The sequence below is a fragment of the Rhinolophus hipposideros genome, assembly GCF_964194185.1.
Source record: "Rhinolophus hipposideros genome assembly, chromosome: 10".
In the NCBI taxonomy this organism is placed as follows: domain Eukaryota; kingdom Metazoa; phylum Chordata; class Mammalia; order Chiroptera; family Rhinolophidae; genus Rhinolophus; species Rhinolophus hipposideros.
In genome coordinates, this window is record NC_138056.1 from 42,224,354 (window position 1) to 42,242,350 (window position 17,997).

General features: G+C 44.7%; 1 protein-coding gene across 8 annotated transcripts in view; it reads left to right on the forward strand.

The window, feature by feature from the left end:
* Positions 1-12,935, forward strand: part of SCUBE2 (signal peptide, CUB domain and EGF like domain containing 2) — a 57,671-nt gene extending 44,736 nt beyond the window's left edge. For 5 of the 8 annotated variants that reach the window (XM_081064909.1, XM_081064905.1, XM_081064906.1 and 2 more), the window contains 7 exons: positions 1,697-1,867; positions 3,776-3,943; positions 4,665-4,826; positions 5,501-5,698; positions 6,326-6,478; positions 9,952-10,031; positions 11,232-12,935. In XM_081064909.1, the coding sequence (XP_080921035.1) occupies positions 1,697-1,867; positions 3,776-3,943; positions 4,665-4,826; positions 5,501-5,698; positions 6,326-6,478; positions 9,952-10,031; positions 11,232-11,384 (1,085 nt within the window). In that variant the 3' untranslated portion in view covers positions 11,385-12,935. The remainder of the gene's footprint in view (positions 1-1,696; positions 1,868-3,775; positions 3,944-4,664; positions 4,827-5,500; positions 5,699-6,325; positions 6,479-9,951; positions 10,032-11,231) is intronic. The other 3 variants (XM_081064908.1, XM_081064907.1, XM_081064912.1) reach the window with 1 other exon arrangement.
* Positions 12,936-17,997: the final 5,062 nt, after the last annotated feature.

The following is a 17,997-nucleotide window of genomic DNA, read 5'->3' on the forward strand; positions in this document are numbered from 1 at the left end:
TATAATGTTGTTTGCCAAGAAAGCAAGAGTTTGGTTTGCTTTTAATTTTTTCATAAAATTAAATAAAAATTAAATAAAAATAAATGAATATTGTAAAAGAAAATCCAAATAATATAAAAATTATTAAGACAAACTTTAGAGTAGACCAAATAATAATTGAAAGGTGGCAAATTTTGGCTTGCTATGATTTTTAAAAAGCCTCCTTTAAAAAAAATTATGGAGTGAATAATGAGAAGACATTTTTATTACTGTTACTAGAGAATTTTGCCATGTTTAACCCTAAAAGTATATATGCAAATTGCATTTGTCAGATAGGGTGAAAACCAATATTTCCCCTTATAGACATTCAAGAGATATAGTTGCTAAGTTTATCGTGTGGTATTTTGTTTTCTTTTTCTTGGTATCGTGAGTATAAAAGAGAATGTGTTTATTCCAGCAAACTTCCCTAATGCCCCTCAGAGAATCCTTGGCAAAGTCTTGAATTGTGATTCAGTCTGAATTTTTGTTAAATGACCGTTTCCTTTCTGCCTTAAACTCAAAGCTCTTGATCTCACCGTAAGCGTATTTCTTAGACTAGCTGTGGGAACTTGGCCAACTTATTTAACGTCCCGAAGTCTCTGTTTTTGTAAAATGGAGCTAATAATAGTACCTAGCTCTTTAGGGTTGTTCTTGGGAATAAATGACATAATGTATGTAAAGCTTGTGGCATGGTGTCTAGTAGATTATAAGTACTCAACAAATGTTAGCCATTAGAAAGGCTATTTTGATGGTTATGATGATGATGTTTTAATATTATACTAGGGAACTCAATTCAGTATATTTACTTTATATTCAGATCCTAAAATAAGATATAAATCCATATTTAACTACCAACATCAAAAATATAATCAGAAGCATAGTTTATTAATTTCCTTGTAGTTTATTCTTTCAGGAGATAATTGACCTGTGTTTACTCTTTGTAACATATTAATTTTGTTACAAATATAAAGCTATTTTGGAGAGCTTATCTGTAAGACTCTTGAGACTACTCTCCCCACAGCTACCAAAGAGTGAGCTTTTCATCACACAGCTTCTGGTCATATTACTCTCTTTTCAAAGGCTCCTTTATCTGCAGAATAAAATCTATATGCCCAACATTTAAGAACTTTTTCAGTCTATCCCCAACCTTCCTACTCTCTCCTCCCATATGTCATGCATGAATCTTTACAACCTGCCCCCTTTCCCATCTGGGGAGATTCTACTCATCCTTCAAGGCCTAACACAAATGTGGCCTCCTCTAGGAAGTCTTCCCAGATGCCACCAGCCAGAATTTAAAAAGCACCCTCTTCTTTGTTCTTCTCTTTCTAGGCCAATAGTCAATGACTGATTGTGACTTTTATAATCCTTCTGGCAGCACTGTGAAGTAGGGAGAATCATTAAGTGCTTGTGCTCAAAAATGATTAGGATCATTGTGATCCCTGCTCCTAAGGAGCTCATGGTCTAGGGAGACCGTTCATGCCTCTAACCGTGGGTGCCAGGGATAATGGCAGAGGGAGTGTGCACAGAAAACCCAGAGGTGCTGTGCAGTCTGTATTCGGGGATTTGTATGGGGGAGTGTGGGGTCAGTGCCACCTGTTTCCCTTCATCTCTAGCATTCACATTGCCCCTTCTTGGCCTCTGTCCCCTCACTGACCAGATCGTTTCCCCCTTTGGCTAGTCAGTTGCAGGGCTGGGACATATTATGATGGAGCACAAGAACGCTGCATTTTATGTCCAAATGGAACCTTCCAAAATGAGGAAGGACAAATCACATGCGAACCGTGCCCAAGACCAGAAAATCCTGGGGCCCTAAAGACCTCAGAAGCTTGGAATGTGTCTGAATGTGGAGGTAAGGATTCCGCCTGACCCTTGTTACTCCTCCAGTCTCCAGAATCATTGTTTAGACAGAGGGCGTACATGCATTTCAATACAGACCGCGCACACTGCACCGTGGGCTTCCTACGAGCAGGCGCCATGTTGAGTCCCTCACTGGCTTTCCAGTGCCTAGCTCAGTGCCAGAAACATGCTGGGAGATGCTCACTTGAATAAATAAATGATGGTCTGAAGAAAGTGTAAAGGTTGCAACTGCATGCTTTATTCATGGTAAATAAATATACCTTGAGACCTGAGTAATCAGCCAGTGCACAGGGACTATCCAAAGTGCTAAAATGGGAAAGTAGTTCTGATTATTTTTCCAGCTTTGGTCTTAAATTCACAGTGTATTGATTTTTAAAAAGTATCCGTCTGGTTATTTTGTTAAAAAAAAAAAAACTCTTGTGAAGAATTTTTAGTTGTCTCATAAAAATGTCAACTCTGGAACCAAGCTCACTTAGGTTCAGTGGGCTTCTTTCCTATTTATTTTATTAGCAAATGCTTCCCACTTATTAAATGGAAGAAGGACCAGCTGTATTAATACTGTGGGCTCACATCGAAGGTGTGATCCGCCGTGGCGTTTTGCAGCCCCATGGTGTAATGGTTAGCACTCTGGACTCCGCCATGGCGTTTTGTGGGTGATGTCTGTGGCTGAGTGCGCAGGACCCCAGCCGCTCCTGCCTCGCCTTCCAGTCACTCTCAGCCAGCCTTAGTTCCCACCTAAATGACCCCAAATTCAACTGCAGGACCTTTTCTGGTTTAAAAATCAGATCCTCAGAATGAGTGTGACTCCTACCATACCTTTGGCCTGTTATGAAATCCTAGAACTATTAATAACTGCAAAGTTGATAGGCATCTGTTCACACTTGTATGTGACCGTATTAAGATGTATTTATAGTAATAAGAATATCCATAGTAGTAATAATAATAGCTAACATTTATTGAACACTTCCCTATGCCAGACATCATGCTAAGCGTATTACATGAACTTTTCATATGGTTGCTGTATCACTATAACAACTTTATGAGGTTAAAGTGACTCATTCGAGGTCACACAGCTAGGGAGTGGAGGATTTGGAATCCAAAGCCAGGTCTGACAGACTCCACATTCCCCCCTTGGGTGTGCGTTCATTAAATGCCATTAATAGCTAGAACTTATGGTACAAAGAAGACCATGAAAATTAATAAAGGAGAGATGATTAGGAATCTAAGAGACAACAGATTTTTATAACATTTTGCCGATGGCAAGCTAATTCCTAAGGAATGTGTGCTTTTAGAAATCTTTTTGTTTATGGCTGTGCTTTTGTCATAAACTTAAAAAATAACCATAAAGTAAGGTGCTTAAAGTAAAGGCCACAGGGCCCTCTGTCAGTGTGACTTGGGTTGCTCTCATTTACTAGATTAATTGAGGGAGGCCAGGACACACCTCAGGGTAAGGAGATGTAACTTTGTAAATATAATAATTGGTAAAACAGGGGAGAGAGACTCTTCCGTAACCAGAAGAGTCTTTATATCACTAGGATGTCATCACCTGGGTGAGGGGATACTTCTGGGGCAAATGGCCAAATTGATTCTGTCTTTCTAGGGGCTCCTGCATTGCAGGGGTGGCCTGGGGCCTATGTAGCCCCAAGCCTGACGCATACCTAGGCCTGCTCCATACTTGGCTCCTTGGTCTCCATGTTTGTACCGTGCTATGTAGCCCTGTGTATAAACATCAGGCACTCACATGCCACCTACTCGGGGTCAGCGGCAGAGCAGGACTCGCTGAGGTGGGAGCTGAGGTCAGCATAGGGTGACAGGCCTGACCAAGGTCTGATCTCTGCACAGAAATGGGAAAGAGTCTCTGCCGGAGGGCCTTACTCATCTAGGGTCATTGGTCCCCCAGGTCTCTGCCAACCTGGTGAATATTCTGCAGATGGCTTTGTACCCTGCCAGCTCTGTGCCCTGGGCACATTCCAGCCTGAAGCCGGCCGTACTTCCTGCTTCTCCTGTGGAGGAGGCCTCCCCACCAAACACCTGGGAGCCACTTCCTTCCAGGACTGTGAAACCAGAGGTGAGGACGTGGTAACTTGCCGCTTTCCAGAACTGAATTTCCCTTTTGAGAACCATGGGAGTCTGGTAAAGCTCTGATTGAGCCCAGCCCAGAGCTGCCCTGGGTGGTGCCCCAGTAGCCAGGAGGTCAGGTCCCGCTTCATTCACCTTTGCAGGGAGCACAGGAACCCCCTAGACATGGACTCCCCCGAGCCACCTGGGCCCCTTTGGACAGGCAGCGTGGAGAGACAACCAGGGAGATGAGCAGGGGTACATAGGTTCCTCAGCTCCTTCCCCCAGCCTCCCTCCGTCTCAGTGCTCTTCCCTACAGCTGTGCCCCCTCTGCCCTACATGTCCTACCCCTTCTCCAGATCCCCACTCCTGCTGCTTCTTACAGAAGCCCAACTTCGTGCCCAGTGTCAGTTCTGCGCCTTTAATACTCACAAATTTGCTCTGTGTGGAGATTCAGGTTGTGATTACTTATGCCTGACTCTGCATGGACCATAAACTCTTTGAAGATACAGCTATACTGTGATCCCTTTGCATTTTTCTCAGTGACATGAGTCACAAGTCCCACCCACGCTGGCTATTTATAGAATTAAGCGTTGATTAGCTCTAGATTAGTAGGAAAGCAGTAATTCATTTGGGATAAAAATTTATTTCACCAACTGTGAAACCTTTTATGTTGCATTGGATGAAAAGACATTTTTTTTTCATTTTCTCCACCCTCCCTGCCCCCACAGTTCAGTGTTCACCAGGACACTTCTACAACACCACCACTCACCGATGTATTCGCTGCCCAGCAGGAACATATCAGCCAGAATTTGGAAAAAATAATTGTGTTTCTTGCCCAGGAAATACTACGACTGACTTTGATGGCTCCACAAACATAACCCAGTGTAAAAGTAGGTCTCTCTGTAAGGCTTTTTACAGTCCTGATTATGAGGGCAAGTGCCTGGGTCCACCTGGGGGTGGGGTGTGTGTGTGTGTGTGTGTGTGTGTGTGTGTGTGTGTGTGTTGTGTGTGTTCACTCCTTGCCTTTGGTGCCAAAGGCGAGCATCCAGCCTGTTCCATACTAACTGATAGGTCATTGGAATTCTCTTCCGCACCTGAAAATGAAATGGCGTCTTGACCAAAGAGAAAAGTGAAAGAGTACAGCTGTCATATCTTCATCAGAGATCTCTAAGAAAGGGTCAAATATCCTCTCCTGAGCACTAAGCTCTGTTCTCCTGATTTTGACAGACCTAGAGGTTGTGTGTCATGGTTCCCGGGCACTTGGACTTTGTAAACAAAATACTGAAAACCGAAGTTGTCCTTTTGTTTCACAAATGCCTGCCCCTGACCTTGAGCGTCTTCAAGCTAATGAGAAAATGTTGCCTGGGTGAGCTCTGTGTGGGGAGTTAGTGTAGTTGGGCTTCCAGAGGGAACCTGGGGCATTGCAGGACAGACTCATTCCTGGGATAGAGTCATTTGCAGGCTCCATTCCTCGATGGCAGTAGGGGTGCAGTGGTTCTCCTCAGCTGTTGGTTCCCATGACAGAGTGATGTGCCTTCATAACTTACGGCATTTCCTCTTCCAGACAGAAGATGTGGAGGGGAGCTAGGAGATTTTACTGGATATATCGAGTCCCCCAACTACCCAGGCAATTACCCGGCCAACACTGAGTGTACGTGGACCATCAACCCACCCCCCAAGCGCCGCATCTTGATTGTGGTCCCTGAGATCTTCCTGCCCATAGAGGACGACTGTGGAGACTACTTGGTGATGCGGAAAACCTGTGCGTCCTATCCCTCCCCACCCCTCCCCTTCCAAGGCTGGTGGGAAGCCTGATGGCATGCTCCCCAGCTTTAAATGTGAGAACCAGGCCTAGAATGTCCCCTTTGTATTAGAACAGAGATGACTCATGAGTTTTTAGAGTTTGCCAAGAAACGTTTAGACAAAAAACACACATCGAGGCCTTTTGCTGAGCCCCAGAGGTAGTGGGATTCGTGCAGGTCAGTTTTTCTCCTCTGCGCTCACTGAGGACCCTCTTTCACAAGAACAAGAGAATCAATGAAGCGCATACAGGGCTGGCTCCAGACACTTACCTCACCCTGGGAAGCATCTCATGGCTTAGAGACTGACCAAGGCAAAGGGCATAGCCAGGCAAGTGGGATCCTCCGCCCATCCTGACACATGACCCAGTGTCTACATAAAGGGACGCTGCCATCAACACAGCTTAGAGACAGTGTCGTGAGTGGGGTCTGCAGTCAGACTGCCTGGATCTGAATCCCAGACCTACTTCTCATTAGTTCTGTGGTATTGGGCATACATTGGGCATACATTCTGGATTTTCCGTGCCTCAGTTTCTTCAACCCTGCTCCGTGATGGGTCTTAAATCCTGCCCTCCAACTTCCCTTGGCAGCTTCATCCAATTCTGTGACGACATATGAGACCTGCCAGACCTACGAACGCCCCATCGCCTTCACCTCCAGATCCAAGAAGCTGTGGATTCAGTTTAAGTCCAATGAAGGGAACAGTGCCCGAGGGTTCCAGGTCCCGTATGTGACATATGATGGTAAGTGCTATGAAGCTCAGGCTGCAGTATGTGGAACAAGCTCTCTGCTTTGAACAGAACCAACTTCTGGGCCAGCTGGCGGATTGCTGACCAGCACACATGCCCAGAAAGTCAGGCAGGATAAAGAGAAAGGACATCGCTGACTCATAAGTGCACATTTTAAACAGGCATTCAGGGACACCGAGTACGGGCATGAAAAGATGTTTTAGAAAATAACTAAAAGTGAGCACAGCTTGGTGAGTAAGAACATGGGCATTGGAGTCAGCCAGCCTGGGTATAATCTCTACTGTGACTTTGTGTACGTTACTTATCATCTCTCAGCCTCACTTTCTTAATGCGTAAATGATGATAATCATTAAACTTAATGTAAGAGTTTGATGGGATAATCTATAATGAACTTGGTGCAGTGCCTGGCACATAGTAAATACTCAATAAATATTAACATATTATGACTGTGGATTTTAAGAGGTATCCTGAGGAGGGGGAAAGGCCCAAGAGCTGGTCCTGTCTCTGCCACTAACTCACTGCATGATTTTGGGCAAGTCAGATGACTTTTCTGGTTTCATTTTCTTCTTGTGAAATGAAGGGGTGGCCCTGGGGCCCTACCTAGCTCTGAGACTTGGTTGACCAACATTTACTAGGAATATAAAATGAACTGGACCATGTCCTGGAGGAGCTCATAATCTAGTGGGGGAAGAGTCATCTGTTCATTCATGAACGTATTTGTACATCCATCCAACAAATATTTAATAAGCATCTACTATGCCAGGCATTGGGCTAAGTGCTGGAGACAACATGGTTAGGGACAGACACACAGAAAAGTACATACTGTCATATATGCTATAGTGGGGCATGTGTAAAGCTCAGTGTGAAATAGAAGAAGGGGCAGCTGTCAGTTTTACATGGGTTTTTGGAAAGAATAGAGCAAAGTTTCAAGAGATTTAGGTCTTGAAAGAACATATAAGATTTGTTTTTATAAATGGGAGGAAGAATATTCAGGAAGAGGGAATGGCAAAGGCCCAAGGAGAGAGTACCTGGCATGTGTGGGGCAGATGATTTGACCAGTTGGTATCTAGGGCTTAGCAGTGAGAGAGGAGAGTGGACGGCAATGGAGATAGGCTGTGAAAAGCCTTGAGGGCCAAACTCAGAACGGTAGACCGAAACTTATCGGGAGCCACTGAGGGTGTTTAGGCAGACAAGGCCAAAAGCAGCTCTTTTGGAAAGATAATATTCTATGGATTTCCTAAGAACACTTCACATAGTTTATTGCCAACATGTTCCAAAAGATAGGATCATGCTCCCTGTGCCAGAAACCATGTCAAACACCAAGCTCTTGGTGTCAGACTCCTAGGTGGACACAAATGCCTCCCACTGGCTCTGCTGAGACAGGCAGGGTGCCTCAGCTTCCTGAGAGCCGCCGACGGACAACTCCCGTAGCTGGAACCAGGAAGGAACCAAAAGAGACATGGAGACTCCAGAAGAAATGTTCCCAAAGCTCACCAACTTTAGTCTGGCTGTTCTCAACTCTGCCTTTGTGTTGCAAGCAAACGTTGGTTGTTTTTGTCTTTTTTTTATTCAAATAGAGAACCAGAGGAAATGACGCATAACCCTGGTTAGGCCCACAAGGGTATGTCTTGCACATGTCACAGCAGAAAATAGTTGAAAACTGCTGCTTTGGCCATAAGAAGCCTTTTAGGTCTTCATTCAGAGCCTATTTAAGTTTTTAAAAAACATATATTTCAGACAAGTTTGATACCTGGTTTCCAAGCCCAGAAGAACAGATACCACATTTAGAAAGGGCAGGTGAGGCTGCTACACGCGATTCCACTGACCGCTGGGGAACGGGGAGAACTGTAGTCACGAGTCACGTGCACTGAGCATCACCGAGCACAGCCACGTGCCAAGTAAAAAGAGACTGGTCTGGAAGCATTTGGTGTAGTGGCAAACAGCTCTCCAGTTCTCTGCGACATCAGAACATAGCACAGCACCTGCTGCTCTCCCTGGGCCACTCCCGTCACGAGAAGGAGCTGGTCCTCTGAGCTAGACACTCTGCAGCAGAGGAGTTCAAGATAAAAAACATGTGCCCTTACTCGTATTTTATGTTCACAAAATAAGAGAACAAGAAGAAAGATACACATGACTAGAGCACCAGTGATATTGTATATGTGATAAATTGCAATTATGAGTATTATACTATTAATTTCCACCTTCCATCACTTGACTAGGGAAAACTTTTTCAAGAACTCCACCCATACAGTTCCAATGATGTTCTTATGATTTGTCTGGTCTTGTTTTGCACATTATGTGCATACAAAGAGGCATTTTTTTTCCAGCCTGGAATTTGAAAAAGATTGTGTTTTGCATATGGTTGGTTTGAATTGTGACTGTAGGAAGTAGGCTAGACTTCGAAGGGGGCGTTACATTGGGAGAACACTTACTCTGTGTGCTCTGCGTTTAATGTGTATGTCATGGCCCAAAATTATTAATGAGAAAATGAAGAGAAGGTCAGGAAGAGAAGGAGGAAAAGCAACAGAGCCTCAGATGAAGAAACCGGTGGGGTATCAGTAAAACCAAAGAGCGTGGTGTCCTGGAAGCTGAGTGAAGAAGTGGATCGAGGAGGAGGGGTTACTGGTCAGGCCAAATGCTACTGACGCATCAAGGAAGATGAGGATTGAGATGACCTCTGGGGTTTGGCAACATGAAGGCCATTGGTGGCTTCGACAAACACTTTCGGGGGAATAATGAGGGCCAAAGCTGACTGGACTGAGTTTGGGAGAGAAACAAAGGAGAAGAATAAGAGACAGTGAGTATTGACAATTCTTTCAAGGAGTTTTGCGACAAAGGGGAGCAGAGACGTAGGATGGAAGCTGGAGGGAGAAATGAGGTCAAGAGAGGGACCGTTTTGGGGATTGGAGACATAACAGCATGTTTGCCAGCCTTATGCCAGAGAACACTGTAAACCCTTCCCAGACTCATGTTTTTAAATGCATAAAACAAAATTTGGAGAATTACAAAGAAAACTGATCATACTGAGACTCAGCAGAGTGTCTGAAAACAAAGGCACGACGCACACATCTACATGCTTCGTGTGCTGCTGGAAAAGACCAGTAGAGAGAGAATTTTGTACCGTAGGAAATAAAAGGCAGTATTACTGGAATAATACCCTTGATTTAGTGAGAGAAGATGGAGCCAGTGAGCAAAGTGGAGGGATGGGCCTCGATTAGACGTACAGAGGATTTACTTGAGGGAAGATGGAACAGGAAAGATGGGTGCAGATGCTGGTAGGTGAGAGGATGCAGTGGGACGTCTGTGGAAGTTCTCTTCCGATTGCCTTCTCGGTATCAAAGTGGTCATTGTTCTGAATGGAGCTACAGAAGGGACATTTCTCAAACCTTATAAAAAAATAAAAAGAAGAGTGAATTTGGAAATAACTAAATCATACGAATTCAAAATATGTCCTTTGTTCCCAACAGAGGATTACCAGGAACTCATTGAAGATATAGTTCGAGATGGTAGGCTCTATGCATCTGAGAACCATCAGGAAATACTTAAGGTGAGTATGTACCTAAGGTGGACATGGCAGTCATGCAAAGAGTTCCCCAAGCACCATCAGAGGAAGGTTTTCTGCTTGTTCCATATTGCTGCCTTTCAGACACCTAGCCTGCTCCAGGCTGAGCTCAGTTTTACGAGGTGTGATCAAAAAATACGGTGAATGTTTAAATTTTAAAAAATTTATTACAGTAAAAGACACATTGCCATTAATCCCCCTCAAAATACTCCCCCTCACTTTGAATACACTTATCCCATTGTTCTTACCACTTTCTGAAGCAATTCTGGAAGTCTCTTTCATTGAGTGTCTTTACTTCATCCTCCATCATGACAATACTTCATGTTACACATTGCTTCTGGTACAGCAATTTCTGTCAAATAAAAACATTACGATGTGTCCTCATCCATCGTATTCACCAGATCTGGCACCGTGAGACTTCTGGCTCTTCCCCAAAATCAAAAGGACCATGAAAGTAAAATGTTTTGAATTGATTCAGGACATTGAGGCAGCCATGACAGTGCAACTAAAGACACTTAGGAAAGAGGACTGTCAGAACTGCTTCAGAAAATGGCAAGAACGATGGGATAAGTGAGGGGGAGTATTTTGAGGGTAATTAATGGCAATGTGTCTTTTACTGTAATCATTTTTTTTTAATTTAAACATTCACCGTATTGTATGAGCACACCTTGTATGTCTTTACCAGAGTTAACTAAAAAAAAAATTCACAAGACTGTCTTTAGTGTTGTCAAGTGAAGTTGTATTTTGTAATTTGGAAATGTGTGGAGGAGCAGTGGGAAGTTTGTTTATCATAAATCCAAGCCAGCTGCAAATTGTGTTTTCATGTTCATTCTCCAAATAGTTGAAGATCCTTGGCTTCTTTATCCTTCAGGCGTGAAGTTCACCAAATTTAGACACTTATAAGTAATTATCAGTAAACACTTGTCATGTCACTAACCCCATAAATATTCCCTAAATCCAATGTTGCATCTCATGTGGTTTAGAGAAAGAAAACAGTTTTTTACATATTAAATCTTCCTTTATAGAAGTAATACATGCTTTTTATTGATAATTAGGAAAATAAAAACTGGACAAAAGATAGAACTCAGAGGAAACCATTTCCACAAAGTGCTTTTCAGTTCCATTGGCAATATGTCGGAATGTTTAAATATTTTGGCCCAGTAACAAAAATTCTCTTCATTTTAGGATAAGAAACTGATCAAGGCGCTGTTTGATGTCCTGGCCCACCCCCAGAACTATTTCAAGTACACGGCCCAGGAGTCCCGGGAGATGTTTCCAAGATCTTTCATCCGATTGCTACGTTCCAAAGTGTCCAGGTTTTTGAGGCCTTACAAATGAGTCTGCCCACGTGCCACTCAGTGCTGTGTCCTGCCTGTGGGCTGGTGGGACACAGCCGTCTGCTCCTGCAGCCAGCACAGTCGGGTATTGCTGCCTTCAGTAGCAGTGACTCGTTAGAGTTCAATTTTTATAGATAATACAGATATTTTGGTAAATTGAACTTGGTTTTTCTTTCCCAGCGTTGTGGATATGGACTGAGAATGGCTTTGAGTCACACCCACTTCTCATCGCTGTGGGCAGATGTCTTGGCTACGTCAAGGGCTGGCTGAGCTGCACCTCTGTCAGCTCAGGTGAGACTCATCTGTCCTTCCTGGCTTTCCTTCCTTCTCAAGTGGGCTGTGGTGGAAAGCAGGTGACAGAAGGGGCTGCGTTATCTGAAACTTCCGCTTCCTCCGGCCCAACCCTCCTAAGGGAGCCCTCTGCCCCCCGGTACAGGCTCTGACCAGGTAAAGCAGGAAGGGAGGGAGAAAGGGAGAGCCCTCTAGGCGCCGTCCACACACCTGAGACCTGCGAGGACTACATTTCCCCACAGCCTTCGCCTGTAGTCTGTGATCCCAGGAGCTTGAGTTCTAAGCATTGATCATTAAAATATACTTAAAGCAGAAAGAATTAGAAATAAACAACTAAGCCCTTATTCAGACATCATGCTGTAGGCCAGCTGATGGCCTTCCTCGTTGCCAGGTTCCATCCTGTGGCAATGCCCAGGGCAGGTCTTAGCACCAGCTGTGCCTCTGGACACTGCTCGGCATGGTGTTCGGGCTTGGAGAGTTTAGGTCGGATGTGATCTCTTTGGTGGTTGAGAATCACTTGACCTTCACGAAAAGGAGATTTCACAAATCTTAGTCAGTACTACCAAGGGTCCTCTTTCCACAGTGGCCTTCCCACCATGGGTGTCCGAGGTCCAGGTGGGCCGTGCTGGGGGTCAGCCCGTTATACCTGCCTTCCTTCCCCATTGCCCAAGGTCAGAGACTGACTCAGCTCGAAGGACATGAGCAGCACTGCGAAGGGTGGTCTCACTCTTCATGGTCGCACCGCTGCCGGAAGCAGCTCCGCACATCCGGGCCTCTTAGTCAGCACAGCAGGGTCTCATAATCCTCTTCTTCCACAGGAACTTGAATTTTCAATGTTACTACATTTTAAAAAATTTAAATCCACAGGCAAAAATCTCCTTACAGTGAATAAAAAAGAATCCTATCAAACGAACTGCCATTTCCCTAATGAATGGGCTTAGTAAACACAAACATAGTGTTTTATTTCAGTGACAAACTATACACACAATACTCCATTCTAAAGTACTGAAAAATGGTTAGCAAATATTTTTAAAGAAAACAAAGACTATTTCATTGTTGTTGAACTTGCTTTTTACCTCAGTGGTTTTGTTTCTTTAATCTATTGATAACATTGGTTTGAAAAAAGAAAACTCTAATCAAACTTTTCTTCTTTCTTTGGATGGGCCCTAAATACCCATTTCCAAATTACTCTTCAAAAATTTGAACATCATCGTATTTTATAATAATCATTAAAACAAAGCACTTGGAATTGATAATACCCAACCTTGCCTACATTTCTGAGTCTAACCAGAAGATGAAAATTCACGTGTAATATAACCTGAGTCATTGACCTGACTGATATGGAGGTGCGATCAGCTAAACCGGGCCATCCTGTCCAAGCACATGAGTAACTTTCTGCTCACGACTGTGTGAATCTGTACTGCTGATTTCATAAGAAAGCTAGGGATGGCAATACGCTGGGGGTTGGCAGAAGGCTGCATACCCTGGTCTCTGTGAGGCGCCCTCCAGGAGCAGCCCCGTGCCCCAGAGCTGTGCACCTCGTACAAGCATGAGCTGCTGAGACCCTCCTGCCGCTTCCTCTCTAAACCAGTCCACCACCCTAACTGGCGGTATGGTCCTGTTGGAAAGCTGGCCGGCTAAGGCTACGGTTGCCACCTGCTAAATCATCTGCTCTGTGCCAGGCACTCCTCTAGGCCCTGGGGATGCCGAGTGACAAGACAGACAAGGTTCTTGCCCTCATGGAACTTACAGTTTAGAGGGAGGAGACAGACAGTGGACAACTAAGTTATCAGCTAGTGGTAAGTGCTATGGTGGAAATTAAAATAGGTTAACCTAACAGGTAACTGCGTGGCCACTTTAAGATTGTGGATTGTGGATGGGCTCTCTGGGAAATGACATTTCAGCTGCAAACTAAATAGCGAGAAGGAATCAGCCTTGAGAAGATCAGGGGAAAGAGCATTCCAGACAGAGGAAAGCCAAGAGCAAAAGCTGTCAGGCAGGGACAAACGTGTGGATCACAGTCTAGTGAGAAGGCAAGTGGTATGAGATGAGGTCGGAGCACGCCAAGCGTTGGAATCCAGAATGAGGGGCTCAGGTTTAATTCTAAATACGTTGTGAAGCTTTTAGAGGGGTTTAAGCAGAGGCATGAGAGATCTGATTTATGTTTTTAAAAGATAGCTCTGGTTGCTGTATGAAGAATAGATTTTAGAAAGCCAGCATGGATGCAGAGAGCGGTTAACGAGCTATCGCCACCAACCAAGCCGTCATCCTGGTGGGATGGAGGTTGTGTGGGTTACGGTCGTAGTAGAGATGATCGAGTAGCAGGACTCTGGACATGTTTCAGGGGAGAGTCAACAGAACTTGCTGATAGGATTGGATGGAAGGGGGAGGGAAAGACAGTAGCCAAAGATGACTCATAGTTGCCTGAGCAACTGATAGATGGAGACTTCGGGATGGAGCAGGTTTGGGACATGTGACAGTTTTAAAACATGTCTGCAAATTCTTTGATGCTCCTTCCTTGGAAAGTTGGGGGTCTTTCCCCCTTCCCCTTGAATCTGGGCTCTGTGACTACTTGACCAATATATGGCAGAAGTAACATTTTACCAGTTTCCGGGCCCAGGACTTAAGATACTGGCAATTTCCTCTTCCTCTCCTTGGGAAACTCACACTGGGAACTTAGTCCCCATACCTTAAGGAAGCCATAGCACAATGTGGAGAGAAACCGAGCCCCGGCCCCCTTCCCCCCCCCCCCACAGCTGAGCTCTCATGTGACAGCTAGCAGAACTTGCCAGCTATGTGACTGAGCTGTGTTGGGAATGGATTCTCCAGCCTCAAGTCGAGCTTCCGCAGCTGATGTTCCATAGACCAGTCCCCTTTAAGCCAAAATTACAGGCTTGTGAACAAAATCAGTGATTTATCGTCATTTTAAGTCACTAGGTTTTGGGGTGGTTACTTATGCAATAATAAGACGTTGGGAAAAAAGAGAAGATGGAGAGTTCAACTTTGGCCATTCTAAGTATGAGGTGCCTGTTCGATATCCAAATGAAGAGTTCAAATAGGCACTTGGTTCTGTGACGCCCCAGGAGAAGTCAAGGCTAAATATGAATTTTAATGTCACAGAATACAGACATGAAACTGGTTGAGGTCACCTGGGAAAGGTATGTGAATAAAAGAAGATGAGGGAGCTCTGAATTCTGGGATTCCCTGTGTGGGCAGGATTTAGGGGAGCTGCATATTCAGTAAACAGGAAGCGGTCAGAGCTGAGTTTCACCTTCCCTCCAAGAAAGCTAGTTCTGTGGGAAAGCTCTGTGGGAGCAGAATCTGGACAGGGCCTTCCTTCCAGCTGTAGATATTGTTCTTGAGCCATTTACTAAAGTGCTACATCCATGGATTTAGCAACCTTTCCCTTGAGTTTCCAATGCTAATAAAAGATTGTTTGCCTTTTCACACTAACAGATGATAATCTTCACTGTGGAAAATTGCTTCCTCTCTGGGCTGTTAAGTGCATTGTCTGTAGGCACTCACTGGATTTAGGTTTGCAGGTGATTTTTAAATTATCAAGTGGTAACTCGGGAAAGGCAGCAGCTATACCACACAAAGCAAGGGCTTCCTTGCTCTCGGGCAGGTCTTTGCGGGCAGATGCCCCAGGGCTATTGGCTGCCGCAGACCTCTGCAAAAAGGCAAACCCCGGGGGCCCACACCAGGCCCAGCCTCACTCTTCTAATACAGGAGAGATGCCTCTTACTGGGGCTGTCAGCATCTTGCTTCCTTTCACACAGCAGGATGGGTCCTAAGAGCCTTACCCAAGTCTATGTCACTCTTAGCCCGTATTTGGGAGGCAAATGGGTTAGGTGAGGTTGGAAGACAGCAATGTCTCTTGAAGTCGAAGGAGGCTTGTTACAACCTATGGCCTTCTTGCTAGGCCAGCCATCCTCCAAATTCAGGTCCAGGGTGTGGCCAGTTGAGGCCCATCCACAGGAAATGAGAAGCCTTCGTGAGGTTTCCTTTCTGTGCCATCTGCTCCAGGGGCTTGTGAGCCCAGCTCAGCAATGTCCTGAATATTTGTGGTGCCCTGCTTCCTTCTCCCTCCAGGCCGTCTAGATCAGCTTGCAGACCACCCACAGGGGCCTAATGGCCCAGCAAGGCTGCTCCACAAAAACTTATCTGCTCAGCGGGGATCACTTTCCAGAGAAGACAGTAGGAGCAAAATAGATTTAGAAAATGAAACCACTCTAATTCACAGGCCAGTTGTTCTAGCTGACTAAAAGGGATACAGATTAAATCCACCTACTACAAACAATGACAGTAACTCAGCATTGCTTGGTTTCAGAGTATCTCATTAAGGGGATGTGACTACAGACCTTAGTTATTCATAATTCTTTGTTATGTATTTGCTCATTCATTCATTTATGCACCATATTCATTGAGGGCTTACTAAGGGCTAGGTATTACAGGAGCTGGGGATACTGTAGTGAGCAAAATAAAGTCTCGGTGGAATTTAGATTCTAGTGGAGGAAGGCAGGAAATAAACAAACATATGTTGTAAAGTCAAGTGTGATAACTGTTACAAAGAAGAGTGAAAGGATAGAGGATGAGGAGGTAGGTGGTGGGAGGGAGTTACTATTTTAGATAGAATGAGCTCATTATTGGAGTCATGAATCCAGGCTCCTCCCGGGGGACTGGCTCCTCAAACCAAGTTTGGCAGCACTGGCCCTGGCAAGCTCCTCTACCCACCCTGCCAGAACTTGACATTTCATCTCTCCGCCAAGCTGACTGGAAGTTCCAGGTTGTGAACAGCCATTCTGCAATTCCCTAGAGCAAGCACCACCTACTGGTTATAAAGTGGAATTAACCGGTGTTTCAGTCAATCCGCCTGCTTTGAAGATTAAAATGCCCTTGGAGTTTAATTGCCCATAATTCAAGACAAAATGTTACCAGTGGGGCACTGGGGACCAGGGCTGTGACTTGACAAATGTTTGGTTGCATGTTGTTTCATACAGACCCCTAAAAACCTGTTTAGATTTTTTCTTTTCCTCTACCTGGCCTAATAACTAATGACCAGGTGGGAAGTCCTTTCATTTAGGTCCTTTCAAACTATCAGCAATATCAACAATGCTTTGAATAATGTCCAAAGAGTCAGCCTCTCTCTCTCTCTCTGTCTCTGTCTCCCCTCCCCCCACACACCCTTATTTCTCCCCCACATTCATCCATTCATCATTATGGTCTAGGCACCATGTATATTGTGTGGATGAGACAGGAGGAAACAGGAGTTGAAAGACTGAGGGGAAAATTACTCCAAATTGTAACCTTGTATAATGTTTCACAACATGTATTTCAAAGAGCTATCATTCCCCTGCCCCCTACTTGGACCGTCCTCTGACTCTATATTCTATCCTAGAACTGAAGGATAAATTTGAGGCTCAGTTTGGAGTTTTCTTTCTTTTTCCCTCCACAATGCAAAAAGCAGAAATACAAACCTACCTCACATCTAAGCTTGGTGCTGGCTTTGCCTTATTATACACTTAGTTGAAAACAGATTAACTTTTAATTAATTAAAAGTTGCTGAGCAGGAAATGGAACGGATGCCCCAGGGAGGACAGAGCCCAGCAACGTGTGACTGACCTGCTACGGTCGGCAGGAGAACGTGGCGGTAGAGTGAGCTTGTGGTGAAACTTGGTTGGGCCTGTGTGCTCAGCCCTCTGCAGCCTTGTGGGTAACTCACTGTGCGTGACCACGAACAGCTCATCATCATACGATGCCAGTGAAGTTGCATGTATGTGATGCCTGTCCATTGTACCCAATTGTGCGAGATAGGAATGGTGGCAAAGCAAGAATATGTGCCCAGAAGGTACCAAACCTGGAGTTTTGGGTGATGAGGGTACAAATATAAGAGGGTTGGTAAATCCTCACACAGGGCTTCCAATGAGGAACTGAGGGGACTCGAGCAGCATCACTCATCCAATATCTCCCCCCCCCCCACCCCATATTCCTAACACTTTTCTAAGAATGCATTCTCTCGGTTGATCTTAGTGAAAGACTTCACTAAGATTTGTTTCATAATGCTCATTTCCTCCAAGACTCCCGCTCTCTGCAATAACTGGATTTGTATCTCAGCTCCGCCACCTTAATAGTCATGTGACCTGGCACAAATTACTTAACTTTTCTGTGCCTCAATTTCCTCATATGGTAAATATAGGTAACAATAGTAATTGCTGGATAGGGTTGTGAGACTAAATGAGTTCACACACATGGGAAACTCTTGGAACACTGCCTGGAATGCAGTAAGGGCTCAATAAATGTTAACTATCGTCATTGTTTTTTGC